The 16,368-nt window shown below is 47.0% G+C and overlaps 1 protein-coding gene across 1 annotated transcript in view; it reads left to right on the top strand.

Annotated features, from left to right (window-relative positions):
* The window catches only part of znf618 (zinc finger protein 618), a 48,671-nt gene that overhangs the window by 17,468 nt on the left and 14,835 nt on the right, over positions 1–16,368 (top strand). The window contains exons 3-10 of the mRNA XM_042059507.1: positions 460–748; positions 10,805–10,882; positions 12,555–12,599; positions 13,601–13,690; positions 14,402–14,473; positions 14,840–14,977; positions 15,099–15,188; positions 16,125–16,199. Coding sequence (XP_041915441.1) covers positions 505–748; positions 10,805–10,882; positions 12,555–12,599; positions 13,601–13,690; positions 14,402–14,473; positions 14,840–14,977; positions 15,099–15,188; positions 16,125–16,199 — 832 coding nt within the window. The 5' untranslated portion in view covers positions 460–504. The remainder of the gene's footprint in view (positions 1–459; positions 749–10,804; positions 10,883–12,554; positions 12,600–13,600; positions 13,691–14,401; positions 14,474–14,839; positions 14,978–15,098; positions 15,189–16,124; positions 16,200–16,368) is intronic.

The raw sequence follows: 16,368 nt of genomic DNA, 5'->3' as shown, positions 1-16,368 counted from the left end.
TATTGCAGTAGGCTATGCACAGTCTGTGTGTGGTGTGTGTGTGTGTGAGAAGCCATATTGCAAACAAAATGGTGCATGCAGGACCTCAAATCAAACCTTTCCTGAAGCACTGTGTGTGTGTGTGTGTGTGTGTGTGTGTGTGTGTCCATCCTGTTCTCACAGCACTGTGTATGTACTGTGTTCTCCCCCCTCTGTTCACATCTCCTGCTCTAACCTTCAAATTCTCCAAAATTCTTTTCAGAAACTGGAATAATGAGTTTGTTGTAAATGTTCTTTGCCCCCCCCCCCCCCCCATCAAATATGTGTGTTGGTGCCCCCCCCCCCCCCCCCCCCCCCCTCTTCAGATATGTGTGTTGATTTGGCTGGGTCATCTGGGTCCAGTCCCCACATCAAAGGTTTGATCAGAATATTGTGTCTTTTGCCTTTCTCTCTCTCTCTCTCTCTCCCTCTCTCCTCCAGCTGGCCCAGTAGTGGCTCTTGTGTGAGTGTGGTGGAGGGGGCAGCATGAGTGCTCAGGAGGTCCCCAACCCGGGCCTGGACCAGGGGGAGGCGGCCAGCACACAGGACACGCCCACTCCCTCGCCGTCCCCATCCGCCATCAAGACTGAGCCGGTCACCACCCCCGCCACGCCCACACCTGTTCCCACGGCAACGCCCACGCCCGCCAGCAACGGCAAGGCTAGCGAGAGTGGCCCGCCGGCCGAGATCTGCGTGGTCATCGGCGGCTCGCGGAGCGCCCAGGCTCAGGGTATGCCGTGCGTCAACGCTATAACATACTCCACACGACTTCACAAAAACGCTATAAAATACTGCACACGACTTCACAAAAAGGCTATAAAATACTCCATACGACTTCACAAAAAGGCTATAAAATAGTGAACAAATGTGGACTAGTGTCTCCTAAACGTTGAGATGGCGTCTTCAAATGTCTGGTTTTGTCCACACGGCAGAGATCTGCAGGTCATGCAGCTGAGCAGAGCAACACGTAGTGTGAGGAGCGTGAGGTGTGAGGAGCGTGAGGTGTGAGGAGCGTGAGGTGTGAGGAGCGTGAGGTGTGAGCTGTGAGGAGCGTGAGGTGTGAGGAGCGTAAGCTGTGAGGAGCGTGAGGTGTGAGGAGCGTGAGGTGTGAGGAGCGTAAGGTGTGAGGAGCGTGAGGTGTGAGGAGCGTGAGGTGTGAGGAGCGTAAGGTGTGAGGAGCGTAAGGTGTGAGGAGCGTAAGCTGTGAGGAGCGTGAGGTGTGAGGAGCGTAAGCTGTGAGGTATGAGGAGCGTAAGGTGTGAGGAGCGTGAGGTGTGAGGAGCGTAAGCTGTGAGGAGCGTGAGGTGTGAGGAGCGTAAGGTGTGAGGAGCGTGAGGTGTGAGGAGCGTGAGGTGTGAGGAGCGTGAGGTGTGAGGAGCGTGAGGTGTGAGGAACGTAAACTGTAAGGTGTGAGGAGCGTAAGGTGTGAGGAGCGTGAGGTGTGAGGAGCGTGAGGTGTGAGGAGCGTAAGGTGTGAGGAACGTAAGCTGTAAGGTGTGAGGAGCGTAAGGTGTGAGGAGCGTGAGGTGTGAGGAGCGTAAGCTGTGAGGAGTGTGAGGTGTGAGGAGCATAAGCTGTGAGGAGCGTAAGCTGTGAGGAGCGTGAGGTGTGAGGAGCGTGAGGTGTGAGGGGTGTGAGGAGCGTAAGCTGTGAGGAGCGTGAGGTGTGAGGAGCGTAAGGTGTGAGGTGTGAGGAGCGTAAGGTGTGAGTTGTGAGGAGCGTGAGGTGTGAGGAGCGTAAGGTGTGAGGAGCGTAAGGTGTGAGTTGTGAGGAGCGTGAGTTGTGAGGAGCGTGAGTTGTGAGGAGCGTGAGGTGTGAGGAGCGTGAGGAGCGTGAGGTGTGAGGAGCGTGAGGTGTGAGGAGCGTAAGGTGTGAGGTGTGAGGAGCGTAAGGTGTGAGTTGTGAGGAGCGTGAGGTGTGAGGAGCGTAAGGTGTGAGGAGCGTGAGGTGTGAGGAGCGTGAGGTGTGAGGAGCGTAAGGTGTGAGGAGCGTAAACTGTGAGGTGTGAGGAGCGTGAGGAGCGTAAGGTGTGAGGAGCGTAAGGTGTGAGGAGCGTAAACTGTGAGGTGTGAGGAGCGTGAGGAGCGTAAGGTGTGAGGAGCGTAAGGTGTGAGGTGTGAGGAGCGTAAGGTGTGAGGAGCATAAGGTGTGAGGTATGAGGAGCGTAAGGTGTGAGGAGCGTAAGCTGTGAGGAGTGTGAGGAGCGTAAGGTGTGAGGTGTGAGGAGCGTGAGGTGTGAGGAGCGTAAGCTGTGAGGAGCGTAAGCTGTGAGGAGCGTGAGCTGTGAGGAGCGTGAGGTGTGAGGAGCGTGAGGTGTGAGGAGCGTGAGGTGTGAGGAGCGTAAACTGTGAGGAGCGTGAGGAGCGTAAGGTGTGAGGAGCGTGAGGTGTGAGGAGCGTGAGGTGTGAGGAGCGTAAGGTGTGAGGTGTGAGGAGCGTAAGGTGTGAGGTGTGAGGAGCGTAAGGTGTGAGTTGTGAGGAGCGTGAGGTGTGAGGAGCGTAAGGTGTGAGGAGCGTAAACTGTGAGGTGTGAGGAGCGTGAGGAGCGTAAGGTGTGAGGAGCGTAAGGTGTGAGGAGCGTAAACTGTGAGGTGTGAGGAGCGTGAGGAGCGTAAGGTGTGAGGTGTGAGGAGCGTAAGGTGTGAGGAGCGTAAGGTGTGAGGTATGAGGAGCGTAAGGTGTGAGGAGCGTAAGCTGTGAGGAGTGTGAGGAGCGTAAGGTGTGAGGTGTGAGGAGCGTGAGGTGTGAGGAGCGTAAGCTGTGAGGAGCGTAAGCTGTGAGGAGCGTGAGCTGTGAGGAGCGTGAGGTGTGAGGAGCGTGAGGTGTGAGGAGCGTGAGGTGTGAGGAGCGTAAACTGTGAGGAGCGTGAGGAGCGTAAGGTGTGAGGAGCGTGAGGTGTGAGGAGCGTAAGGTGTGAGGAGCGTAAGGTGTGAGGTGTGAGGAGCGTGAGGTGTGAGGAGCGTAAGGTGTGAGGTGTGAGGAGCGTAAGGTGTGAGGAGCGTAAGGTGTGAGGAGCGTGAGGTGTGAGGAGCGTAAGATGTGAGTTGTGAGGAGCGTGAGGTGTGAGGAGCGTAAGGTGTGAGTTGTGAGGAGCGTAAGGTGTGAGGAGCGTGAGGTGTGAGGAGCGTGAGGTGTGAGGAGCGTAAGGTGTGAGGAGCGTGAGGTGTGAGGAGCGTGAGGTGTGAGGAGCGTAAGGTGTGAGGAGCGTAAACTGTGAGGTGTGAGGAGCGTGAGGAGCGTAAGGTGTGAGGAGCGTAAGCTGTGAGGAGTGTGAGGTGTGAGGAGCGTGAGGTGTGAGGAGCGTAAGGTGTGAGGTGTGAGGAGCGTAAGGTGTGAGTTGTGAGGAGCGTAAGGTGTGAGGTGTGAGGAGCGTAAGATGTGAGGAGCGTAAGGTGTGAGGAGCGTAAGCTGTGAGGAGCGTAAACTGTGAGGTGTGAGGAGCGTGAGGTGTGAGGAGCGTAAGGTGTGAGGTGTGAGGAGCGTGAGGTGTGAGGAGAGTGAGGTGTGAGGAGTGTGAGGTGTGAGGAGCGTAAGGTGTGAGGTGTGAGGAGCGTAAGGTGTGAGGAGCGTAAACTGTGAGGTGTGAGGAGCGTGAGGAGCGTAAGGTGTGAGGAGCGTGAGGTGTGAGGAGCGTAAGGTGTGAGGAGCGTAAGGTGTGAGGTATGAGGAGCGTAAGGTGTGAGGAGCGTAAGCTGTGAGGAGTGTGAGGAGCGTAAGGTGTGAGGTGTGAGGAGCGTAAGGTGTGAGTTGTGAGGAGCGTGAGGTGTGAGGAGCGTAAGGTGTGAGGAGCGTAAGGTGTGAGGTGTGAGGAGCGTAAGGTGTGAGGAGCGTGAGGTGTGAGGAGCGTAAGGTGTGAGGTGTGAGGAGCGTGAGGAGCGTAAGGTGTGAGGAGCGTAAGGTGTGAGGTGTGAGGAGCGTAAGGTGTGAGGAGCGTAAGGTGTGAGGAGCGTAAGCTGTGAGGAGTGTGAGGAGCGTAAGGTGTGAGGTGTGAGGAGCGTAAGGTGTGAGGAGCGTGAGGTGTGAGGAGCGTAAACTGTGAGGAGCGTGAGGAGCGTAAGGTGTGAGGAGCGTAAGGTGTGAGGAGCGTAAGGTGTGAGGAGCGTGAGGTGTGAGGAGCGTGAGGTGTGAGGAGCGTAAGCTGTGAGGAGCGTAAACTGTGAGGAGCGTGAGGAGCGTAAGGTGTGAGGAGCGTGAGGTGTGAGGAGCGTAAGGTGTGAGGTGTGAGGAGCGTAAGGTGTGAGGTGTGAGGAGCGTAAGGTGTGAGGAGCGTAAGGTGTGAGGAGCGTGAGGTGTGAGGAGCGTAAGATGTGAGGTGTGAGGAGCGTGAGGTGTGAGGAGCGTAAGGTGTGAGAAGCGTAAGGTGTGAGGAGCGTGAGGTGTGAGGTGTGAGGTGTGAGGAGCGTAAGGTGTGAGGAGCGTAAACTGTGAGGTGTGAGGAGCGTGAGGAGCGTAAGGTGTGAGGAGCGTAAGGTGTGAGGTATGAGGAGCGTAAGCTGTGAGGAGCGGAAGCTGTGAGGAGCGTAAGGTGTGAGGTGTGAGGAGCGTAAGGTGTGAGGTGTGAGGAGCGTAAGGTGTGAGTTGTGAGGAGCGTAAGGTGTGAGGAGCGTAAGATGTGAGGAGCGTAAGGTGTGAGGAGCGTAAGCTGTGAGGAGCGTAAACTGTGAGGTGTGAGGAGCGTGAGGTGTGAGGAGCGTAAGGTGTGAGGAGCGTAAGGTGTGAGGTGTGAGGAGCGTAAGGTGTGAGGTGTGAGGAGCGTAAGGTGTGAGGAGCGTGAGGTGTGAGGAGCGTAAGGTGTGAGGAGCGTGAGGTGTGAGGAGCGTAAACTGTGAGGTGTGAGGAGCGTAAGGTGTGAGGAGCGTAAGGTGTGAGGAGTGTGAGGTGTGAGGAGCGTAAGGTGTGAGTTGTGAGGAGCGTAAGGTGTGAGTTGTGAGGAGCGTGAGGTGTGAGGTGTGAGGAGCGTAAGGTGTGAGGTGTGAGGAGCGTAAGGTGTGAGGAGCGTAAACTGTGAGGTGTGAGGAGCGTGAGGAGCGTAAGGTGTGAGGAGCGTAAGGTGTGAGGAGCGTAAGGTGTGAGGAGCGTGAGGTGTGAGGAGCGTAAGGTGTGAGGTATGAGGAGCGTAAGGTGTGAGGAGCGTAAGTTGTGAGGAGCGTAAGGTGTGAGGTGTGAGGAGCGTAAGGTGTGAGGTGTGAGGAGCGTAAGGTGTGAGGAGCGTAAGGTGTGAGGTGTGAGGAGCGTAAGGTGTGAGGAGCGTAAGGTGTGAGGAGTGTGAGGTGTGAGGAGCGTAAGGTGTGAGTTGTGAGGAGCGTAAGGTGTGAGTTGTGAGGAGCGTAAGGTGTGAGTTGTGAGGAGCGTGAGGTGTGAGGTGTGAGGAGCGTGAGGTGTGAGGTGTGAGGAGCGTAAGGTGTGAGGAGCGTAAACTGTGAGGTGTGAGGAGCGTGAGGAGCGTAAGGTGTGAGGAGCGTAAGGTGTGAGGAGCGTAAGGTGTGAGGAGCGTGAGGTGTGAGGAGCGTAAGGTGTGAGGTATGAGGAGCGTAAGGTGTGAGGAGCGTAAGTTGTGAGGAGCGTAAGGTGTGAGGTGTGAGGAGCGTAAGGTGTGAGGTGTGAGGAGCGTAAGGTGTGAGTTGTGAGGAGCGTAAGGTGTGAGGTGCGTAAGGTGTGAGGAGTGTGAGGTGTGAGGAGCGTAAGATGTGAGGAGCGTAAGGTGTGAGTTGTGAGGAGCGTAAGGTGTAAGGTGTGAGGAGCGTAAGGTGTGAGTTGTGAGGAGCGTAAGGTGTGAGGTGCGTAAGGTGTGAGGAGTGTGAGGTGTGAGGAGCGTAAGGTGTGAGTTGTGAGGAGCGTAAGGTGTGAGTTGTGAGGAGCGTAAGGTGTGAGTTGTGAGGAGCGTAAGGTGTGAGTTGTGAGGAGCGTGAGGTGTGAGGAGCGTAAGGTGTGAGTTGTGAGGAGCGTAAGGTGTAAGGTGTGAGGAGCGTAAGGTGTGAGTTGTGAGGAGCGTAAGGTGTGAGGTGCGTAAGGTGTGAGGAGCGTAAGGTGTGAGTTGTGAGGAGCGTAAGGTGTAAGGTGTGAGGAGCGTAAGGTGTGAGTTGTGAGGAGCGTAAGGTGTGAGGTGCGTAAGGTGTGAGGAGTGTGAGGTGTGAGGAGCGTAAGGTGTGAGGAGCGTAAGGTGTGAGTTGTGAGGAGCGTAAGGTGTAAGGTGTGAGGAGCGTAAGGTGTGAGTTGTGAGGAGCGTAAGGTGTGAGGTGCGTAAGGTGTGAGGAGTGTGAGGTGTGAGGAGCGTAAGGTGTGAGTTGTGAGGAGCGTAAGGTGTGAGTTGTGAGGAGCGTAAGGTGTGAGTTGTGAGGAGCGTGAGGTGTGAGGAGCGTAAGGTGTGAGTTGTGAGGAGCGTAAGCTGTGAGGAGCGTAAGCTGTGAGGAGCGTAAGCTGTGAGGAGCGTAACCTTTGAGGCGTGAGGAGCGTAAGGTGTGAGGAGCGTGAGGTGTGAGGAGCGTAAGCTGTGAGGAGCGTAAGGTGTGAGGAGCGTGAGGTGTGAGGAGCGTAAGCTGTGAGGAGCGTAAGGTGTGAGGAGCGTGAGGTGTGAGGAGCGTAAGCTGTGAGGAGCGTAAGCTGTGAGGAGCGTAAGGTGTGAGGAGCGTGAGGTGTGAGGAGCGTAAGCTGTGAGGAGCGTAAGCTGTGAGGAGCAGGAATCTGAGCCTTTGGTTCCTCAGAAATTACTCAAGCTGATTAATCAAGTAGTGATTAATTGATTAAATTGTTAACTATTAACAATGAATCAATTAATTGTTGCTGCCCTACACTACAGTAGATACACACAGATGAGATTACAGACACACACGCACACACACACATGCACACACAAAAGGCTCATGTTGAGATGACTAAATATTTACTGTAGGCTCCTTACCATGTGCCGTGATGTCTGAACTATGCAAAATATACTGTTTTAGCTGACTGGTCTACTCCGAATAGAAGCGGCAGTCCCTGATCATAGTCCAGTTTCCATGGAGGTCAGAAATTCTCCTCTTGCTGTCTACACACACACACACACACACAAATGACTCCATTGTTCCTGCATAGCCCAGGCTCAGTAAATAGAAAACAGAGATAGTGTCTTGGACCGTACAATCAACTTTGTTGCTCCAGAGCACTACAGTCAGAGAGCGGTGTGGTTGATTGGCCGATATTTTGGACTGATCCAGAGAGTGGTGCGGTTGATTGGCCGATATATTGGACTGAAACTTTAATGTAATGCTCATATTGGGAGGTTTTGACTGTCATGATGGTCGTAATTAGCAGTAAATGCCACTTATCTAGATAAACAATTTTACATGGGTCTATTACTAGGATTCTCTTGTACTTTAATGAGTATGCTGAAGCCATATTCTTTAATGAGCAGATATGTACTGGCATGAAAATGTCCCTCTGCGCCTACTGTTATCCGCTACTGTGTGTGTGTGTGTTAATGAGCAGATATGTACTGGCATGAAAATGTCCCTCTGCGCCTACTGTTATCCGCTACTGTGTGTGTGTGTTAATGAGCAGATATGTACTGGCATGGCATCCCTCTGGGCCTCCTGCTATCCGCTACTACACTTTCCTCATCATGTGACACTTTCAACCAATCAGGACTCCTTAAGAAACTGGCAATTGTGTGTCTCTTTCTATGTGTGTGCGCGTGCGTGCGTGTAGATGTATTCATAAAAGGGATGAACCTGCAGACATTAGCTTGTAGTGCTAGTTTAAAGGGGTGAACCTGCAGACATTAGCATGTAGTGCTAGTTTAAAGGGATGAACCTGCAGACATTTAGCCTAGAAATCTAGACGCACCCTAGCGGCGGCAAATTAATTTGCTCAGCCTGTACGTCTAGTAGCACACCATAGGGATTTCTATTGGCTGACGCCGTGGACGTCATCCAATCACAGCGCTCTATTTTGTTAGATAGTCTTAAAGTGGGCTTAACTCCTGCGACGGTGAACAACAAGGAAGGTTGCCATGGCGAATGAAGAGCGGTTGTTTGAATCGGCGTTGGCGTCAACTTTGGAGGAGGTGGACTTGTACTTTTCTTTGAAAGCAATAGGCCAGTTCTGATTGGTCGTAGCACTGGCCTATTGCATGCCTAGGCAGTTTGAAAGACAATTCTCTGCCCGCCCGTTGGATTAAGCGAGGTGAATGGGTAGATTCCAGACTATACATTTCAATGATATAGGATGGCCCGCCAGGCTAGCAGACATTAGCATATAGTGCTAGTTTAAAGGGATGAACCTGCAGACATTAGCATGTAGTGCTAGTTTAAAGGGATGAACCTGCAGACATTAGCATGTAGTGCTAGTTTAATGATGATGCTCATAGTGAACGATTAAGAATTTGTGGAAATGGGAGTTGCTCCTACACACACATGTAGGAGCTGCATATTTGATTTTGTTCTGGAGCCTGTAATAGAGTGTAATGTAGTGGTTGTGAGGTAGCTCAGTGGGCAGCCTACTTGTCGGGGGTTGTTGTGCTTGAGTCGCCCTGGCACATTAGCGATGGATGGAGAGCTCTTCACCTCTGCATGGCACTGAAAGGTGTAGCATGTAGCACTGCTGTCAATTAGCATTTAGTTTATCGGTTCATATTTTAGTTTTTCCAAATGTGCTGTTTATTGGTTTGGGTTGGCTTAACATGTTTTTCTGGGTCATGCAATCATAAACAAATGTGTTTTAAAATCCCTGAAATGAAAGATTTTACACTTCACAGGACTGTTGACAAAACAACTACTTCACAAACCAAACTAGATCATTTGTATTTGTTTCCCCATTTAGTATTTAGTCATATCTCCAGGCATATTTGTGTGTGTGTGTGTGTGTGTGTGTGTGTGTGTGTGCGCGCTCGCGCATGCAGTATGCTACCAGAGTTCAACAAGACCTTGCAGAAAGAAAGTCACTGATGTTGAAATGAGGAAAGATAAAACTGCCATATGTTAAATTCTTTGGCTGAATTGTGACGCCTAAATATTTACCTGCCAAGCGCCGATTTCACACACAAACTGCTGAAGGGGAAAATGGCGAAAGTAGTCTGTCTATATTCTTCCTTATTGGATCACTTCAGTTGACATGTCCATTAATGCATCCTGAACCCTGCTACCCAGCGTACGTGTGTATTAATGCATCCTGAACCCTGCTACCCAGCGTACGTGTGTATTAATGCATCCTGAACCCTGCTACCCAGCGTACGTGTGTATTAATGCATCCTGAACCCTGCTACCGGGTGCTTGCAGACTCACAGTACCCAGCGTGAGGGCGGGTAGCCTGGTGGTGAAACAGCACGCTGGCCAACGCAGGGAGAGGAAGTGCTAAACGGTATGCCAGCTTCACTGGGCAGGATCTGGCCTTAAATGGCCGACAGGAAGTGCTTTTGCAAATGACATCATTGTACAGTAAAACAGAAAGTCCCCTTAGTGAACTTAACCAAAATATCTGCGCTGGCTTCCTGTCTTGGTTTTGCGTCTGTTTCTCACAGAGTTGGACTTATAGTTGCAGCTGCAGAAGTTATAAACGATATTCCCAGGCGAGCTGAATTGTGTACACTGCAAAAAATGAATTCTAACCAAGTGTTATTGATCTTATATTAAGATAAAAAAATCTATTTGGTATTGTTTTTAGTATGAAAAGACTTACCTAGCACACTCCCAAAAGATCATTTTGACTTAATTTAAGAAGACTTTAACTTATTTTAAAGAGCCTTATCAAGACAAATTTGCTCAACGCACTGGCAGACAAATTTGCTTGTTTTTAGGACAAATTTGCTTAACGCACTGGCAGACAAATTTGCTTGTTTTCAAGATGAGAGGTCTTAAAATAAGTCAATTTTTTTTTTTTAAATTAAGTCAAATGATTTCACAAGAAAGCGCTAGGTAAGTCTCTTTTTATACTGAAAACAATACCAACTAGTTTTTTTTATATTGCTATAAGATTAATAACACTTGGTTAGATTTTGTTAGATGAGCAGTTTTTGCAGTGTAAATGCTGGTGGTGGTGATGGTGGTGATGGTTTTCCCATTTGGGGGAAGTACACATTCCTCATATGTCTGTGATTGGTAGGTTCGGTTCATATCACGGTTTTCGGTTTTGTACAGTTCTTGTTGTTATGTTTCCTTTTTTATCTTTAATACTTCAGAAATACCATACTTCAGCATATGAGATATAGATATACAGTGTGTGTGTGTGTGTGTGTATATATATATATATATATATATATATATATATATATATATATATATATATATATATATATAGATATATAGAGATATAGATATATATATATATATATAGAGATATAGATATATAGAGATATAGATATATATAGATATACAGTATATGTGTGTGTGTGTCCACCTTTCTCCACCTTTTAGGCTACAGCCCTTGTATTTGATAACTGGCAACTGAGAAACTTCAGGTAAAGTAGCGCAGAACTGCAAACGTTGAGGTGCATGTAGTCTAGGTTTTATGGTGAAGGTTTTTAGGGAGTTATGTGGTCTGAAAAACATACGTCTAGCATACAATCCTGTAGAGAAACTATGGCTTGCTTGTGTGTGGAATGTGTTCTCTTCTGCAGGTTCTTATGTGTGTGTGGAATGTGTGTGTTCTCTTCTGCTGGTTCTTATGTGTGTGTGGAATGTGTGTGTTCTCTTCTGCAGGTTCTCGTGTGTGGAATGTGTGTGTTCTCTTCTGCAGGTTCTTATGTGTGTGGAATGTGTGTGTTCTCTTTTGCAGGTTCTTATGTGTGTGTGGAATGTGTGTGTTCTCTTCTGCAGGTTCTTATGTGTGTGGAATTTGTGGGAAGAAGTACAAGTACTACAACTGCTTTCAAACTCATGTTCGGGCACACAGAGGTGAGACACACACACACACCATCACTCATAGTATCTGTCAGAGGCATGTTCACCTTCCACAGGGAAGAACAGGTGTTCACAACCTGCACAAGCTGCTGCAGCAGGTGCTTAAAGCGTAACTGTCGCCAAAATGCGGCCTAGGGTCTTTTGTGAATGCCGCAGAGTCAAACTTTCGTTTAAAAGCATAATTACGACGTAAGCGCCACTTAAAGGGCAACTTGGCAGGATTTCCCCCTCTGCTGGAGAAATTGTGCATTATGCTATTTCAAACTGTGGGAAAAGGTAACGATAAAGCACATGGATTTGTTTACAAGCTAGCGAACGGTTAGCATAAGTTTGGCAGAACTATGTGGATGTTACAAGGTAAGAAACACGATTTAAAACTAGTTTCTTGTTTCTCACTTCTCTTTCCGGGACGGTAGTCTCAATGTTGCAAGGTTGGTTTTCCGCCTGGGGACGCTAGGCGCAGTGGGGAAAGTCACCATTTTCACCAGAACAGGTCATTTAACCATCCAAATGATTTCTAAACGGGTTTATTACTTTGAAATAGTTGCCAAGTTCACCTTTAAATAGAGATAACATCAAGTTCTCCTTTAAATAGAGATAACATCATGTTCCCATTTAAATAGAGATAACATCAAGTTCCCCTTTAAATAGAGATAACATCATGTTCCCCTTTAAGATTGACCGTATTTCCGCTTTCGGGCCAAATAGCCTTTTGAATGGGAGTGCTGCTATGATTTGAATGCGAGTGCTGCTAGGATTTGAATGGGAGTGCTGCTATGATTTGAATGGGAGTGCTGCTAGGATTTGAATGGGAGTGCTGCTAGGATTTGAATGGGAGTGCTGCTAGGATTTGAATGGGAGCGCTGCTAGGATTTGAATGGGAGTGCTGTGCTGCTATGATTTGAATGGGAGTGCTGCTAGGATTTGAATGGGAGTGCTGCTATGAAGAAGTGCATATTAAATCTTTCTTGTAAACAAAGGTTTTAAATGCAGTTGTTGACTCCGTTCCAAAGAAAATACACATCCATATCTCTAACCCTGGTTTACACATCCATAACTCTAAATCTGTTTTACACATCCATAACTCTAACCCTGTTTTACACATCCATAACTGTTTAAACCTACCACCGGTTTTGCACTGCTCTATTTGTCACCATGTAAAGCCTGCCCCATGCCAGATAAAAGATTGTGATCGGTACCTGGGGTTTTGGAACTTTGGAAATGGGTGTCAATGGCCTCTTTGCCAGACTGACCTGCAGAGCAAATTCAAATTTGGTTTGTCTGGGTTCTCCCAGGCTACTATACATTTGATCGTATGTTATGTTCTATTGTAAATACATTAGTCAGATTTCATACAGTGATTTAAATATCAGTTATAAGCCAATATGACCGTGATCTTCCATGTTACCACTGCTGTTACTGCTGAAGATGCACTTTGTCATGTAGGTTATGATGAATAAACTCCTTTTCTGTCATGTAGCTTGTCATGTAGGTTATGACGTCATGTAGGTTATGACGACGTCATGTAGGTTATTTTCTGTAGGTTATGATGATATGATGATGTCATGTAGGTTATGAGGATGTCATGTAGATTATGATGATGTCTTGTAGGTTATGATGATGATGATGATGATGATGATGATAAACTCCATTTCTGTCCTTGTAGAGTCTGAGGGTGTCTCAGGAGACGGTGCCTCCCCGGTAGTAAACAGTGAGTATATGACACACACACAGTACCGCTCTATTTAATGACACACAGTACCGCCCTAATTAATAACACACAGTACCACTCTAATTAATAACTTAATAGAAGAGTTGTAGGGCTTCATTTCCCTCAGAAAACAAAGGCATAAAAGTCTCCATTATTAGTTACTTATATACCCCTTACACTGTTAGTTACTTATATACCCCTTACACTGGGTTAACCTATTCTGGTGTGATACCTTCACACTGGGTTAACCTATCCTGGTGTGTTAACCTATGCTGGTGTGTTACCTTCATGCTTGCCTTGTCAATTTCTTTGTTTAAGATTTGTCCCTCGCCAGATTTATAGAGATATAAATATAGTAATTATTTTTATCTCTAATCTAGTATTCCTAGGAAACCTTCTTCAAACATGTCATTAAAATGGCCCATTTAGGGCCTTTGAAATTATTATTTTTTTAAAGGAGACTAAAACTGTTGTAGCTGGGAATTATAAAAAGCTACAGTGAATTCACCTTGAAGTCCGAGTGGTTTGTATTCCAGTGTTGTTGCATTAGTCTGGCCCAGCATTCCTCAGCAGTTTAACCTGACTGTACAAATTAGAATATGTCTGTAGTTTGCGATATAAACGACATATCGGGGTGTGGTGAACATTGCCTGTCACCGACACTAGATAAAACGGTCTGCTGAATTCTATTCACTCTTGCTTTTACCTGTGAATATTACTGAACAATCTTATTGCATATTGGAATATGAATGAGCGTTATTGATTGCTATTTGGCAGATGAGACATTGGGGACATTTTGTACCATGTCTTTATTAAAGAGTGGAGCGTAGTTAGTATCAGAGCCATATAAGGGTAGAGTTGCGACAACTCCATTTTATATGGCTCTGGTTAGTATGCCATCAGCACGAGCACCATGTCTTTATTAAAGAGTGGAGTGTTGTTCGTTAGTCGTTGGTCTGTTTACAGGTGTGTTATGTAGTATGTTGTTGGTCTGTTTACAGACTCCTTCCGCTACACTTGTGATGTCTGTGGAAAAAAATACAAGTACTACAGCTGCTTCCAGGAGCACCGCGACCTGCATGCAGTAGATGGTAAGGACACCTTGTCCCAAACCAGCCAGTTCATGTTGGGATGCCATGGTGTACGGTGGATGATGAGGGCACTCTTTCCCCGTGCACTTGGAAAACAAACCAGTTCATGGTAGGATGTCGTGGTGTACCTGGACGTGGCCCACTGCTTACATCTTTATTCATGGGTGTATATCAGTTTGTTTATTCATGGGTGTATATCAGTTTGCCAATTAATTGCAAACCCATTTGAAATACAGTTCTGTCACTCCCTTAAGTTTCATAAAATTTTATTTTAATCAATTACATTTGTATTTGGCAACAGTTTACACATTTCAGATAAACCAACAGTTTACACATTACAGATAAACAAACAAACCAACAAGGATATAATGACACTGGGTGCTGTCGTTGTCTTTTGCTTTAGAGGACGTCAGCTATTTCAAATAGATAGATAGATAGATAGATAGATAGATAGATAGATAGATACTTTATTGATCCCCAGGGGAAATCCAGTTTGGACTAATGACATACCTTACATGTTTAAATGATGAAAACCAGAGCAACGTAGTGTTTGAACGGAATCCTGTCTGAGCAAAAGAAAATGCGTCTTGCACCACTCTTGCAGCATGGGATGGTTATGATATTGATATTATAGCATGGGATTGTTATGATATTGATATTACAGCATGTGTCTTTGGTGACTCTCCTCCTCTTGTTTTGGCGTTTCATCAGACCCGTACGACCATGTGATTCCAGTGGAGGAGCCAAAGGAAGAGGTCGAGGGCTACCAGAAGATCGGACCTAGTATGTTGATGTTTTGTGTTTACATACTGTACCATTATCCAATATAGACAACATACAATTTGAGTTCATTTTTTGAGTTTGTTTTCTTGTGTTTCTCAATTTCCATCAACTCTCATCAAGAAATAGCCTGTCCCAATATAAATAGCCTGTCCTTTGCCTCAGCCCAAGTCCCATGTCACTCTCTAATGTCCTCACTGCACTGATCTCAGGTTGATCCATTATTTTGCTCCAGAAGAGGTGCAGTGGTTTGTATGTTCTCACTGCACTGATCTCAGGTTGATCCATTATTTTGCTCCAGAAGAGGTGCAGTGGTTTGTCGCTCGTAACACTAAAGCCTCATCTGCCTTCTCTGCTCTTTTCTTGCAGAAACAGGAAGTTACACCTGTGAGTTTTGTGGGAAGCAGTACAAGTACTTCAACCCTTACCAGGAGCATGTGGCCCTGCACACGCCCCTAGGTAGGTGGTCTAATCCACCGCCTGTGACAAAATGGCCACTTCAGATTGGTTGGTGTGAATCTTTGTTCTCTCTGATTGGTTGATGTGAATCTCTATTCTCTCTCTGAATGGTTGGTGTGAATATTGCATCTGTCTGATTGGATCGTGTGAAATGTTTGTCCTCTCACAGGTCATTCCTTTGACATGCAGTCACCTCGTTCACAACAGAAAAAGAATGTCAACAAATACACCTCAAGCCGGTCTGATCGGGGACCTTCAGGTAAGGCATGGTACTGTACAGGTGTATTTCAGTATATACAGTGTGTGTGTGTGTGTGTGTGTGTGTGTATATGTTAAATTGTAGATGGAGTGCATTTATATACTGCTTTTCCACTCCTTTTCCATAAACTGTATATAGAGAGAGATAGATAACAGTTTCAGAATTTCTCTAATTTCGGGTACAACTCTGGGGACAGAAGATGCCTCTGGTGTTATAGAGGACATTTCCTGTGGTCTTATAGAGGACATTTCCTGTGGTCTTATAGAGGACATTTCCTGGTACAACTCTGTATAAGACCAGAGACGTCTTCTGGGCTCAGTCATTGACAAAAGTCTTGTCACCCCTTTAGAAATTTAGTTTTTTAAGCAAAAAAAATTAAGTACTTTTGGAGTTTTTTTTTTGTTGTTTTTTTTTGTTTTTTTTTGAGAAAACAAACAAAGCAGGACCATTTCAATAGCTCAACACAACTGAAACAACAATTGGTTTCCCCAAATTCAACACAAAATACCACCAAAATGCTGCGGGAAGTGAATACTGTCAAACTGGCACGGTGAAAAGTCTTGGCACCCTTCACAAAATGTGTATTTTGCACTGTTAAAAGCATTTTTCATTGTTTAAATCCAGTGCTAACGTTATGGGTAGTCAGACGTCAGCTGTGGTAGCATTCCTGAGAAATGCTAAACTGCTAAAATGCAGTTGTTTCAGAATTCTCTGGCTGCTGTTCGACATGTCAAGCTTCATAAAATTGGGACAGAACTGAAGTAGGTCATAGTGGCGCATGTCTCTGTCGCGGCCCAAAGACTACCTCATATTTCTAGCTCACTTATATAACCCTTCTGTTGTGTCAATCTCTGATCGGTTCACACCCGTTAATGTCTGTTGGGGTCTGTTGGAGACCAATCATCTCACTTTTGCCTCAATCTCGCTCTGTTCCAGAAAGTTCCTTCGTTCTAAAAATGGAGGGAAAAATGCATCCCTCGGCGGTGGATGGCAACTCCCAGAGCTCAACTGGTGAGTTGTTATTCAGCTCTTCAGTTTGATACAGTGAAGGTTTACCGTTTATAAAAAAAGGTCTATCAGATTGAGTCTGTCTCTCATATTGTCTTGCATATCGCTCTTATATGTTTTTTTATTTTTTATTCTGGTTTCACTATTTATGACCGCCGCGCAGCGAAGCATA

This window comes from Alosa sapidissima, chromosome 13 (genome assembly GCF_018492685.1).
Source record: "Alosa sapidissima isolate fAloSap1 chromosome 13, fAloSap1.pri, whole genome shotgun sequence".
Taxonomy (NCBI): Eukaryota; Metazoa; Chordata; class Actinopteri; order Clupeiformes; family Clupeidae; genus Alosa; species Alosa sapidissima.
Note: the sequence above shows the minus strand (reverse complement) of the source record. Positions and strands in the feature narration are given on the sequence as shown.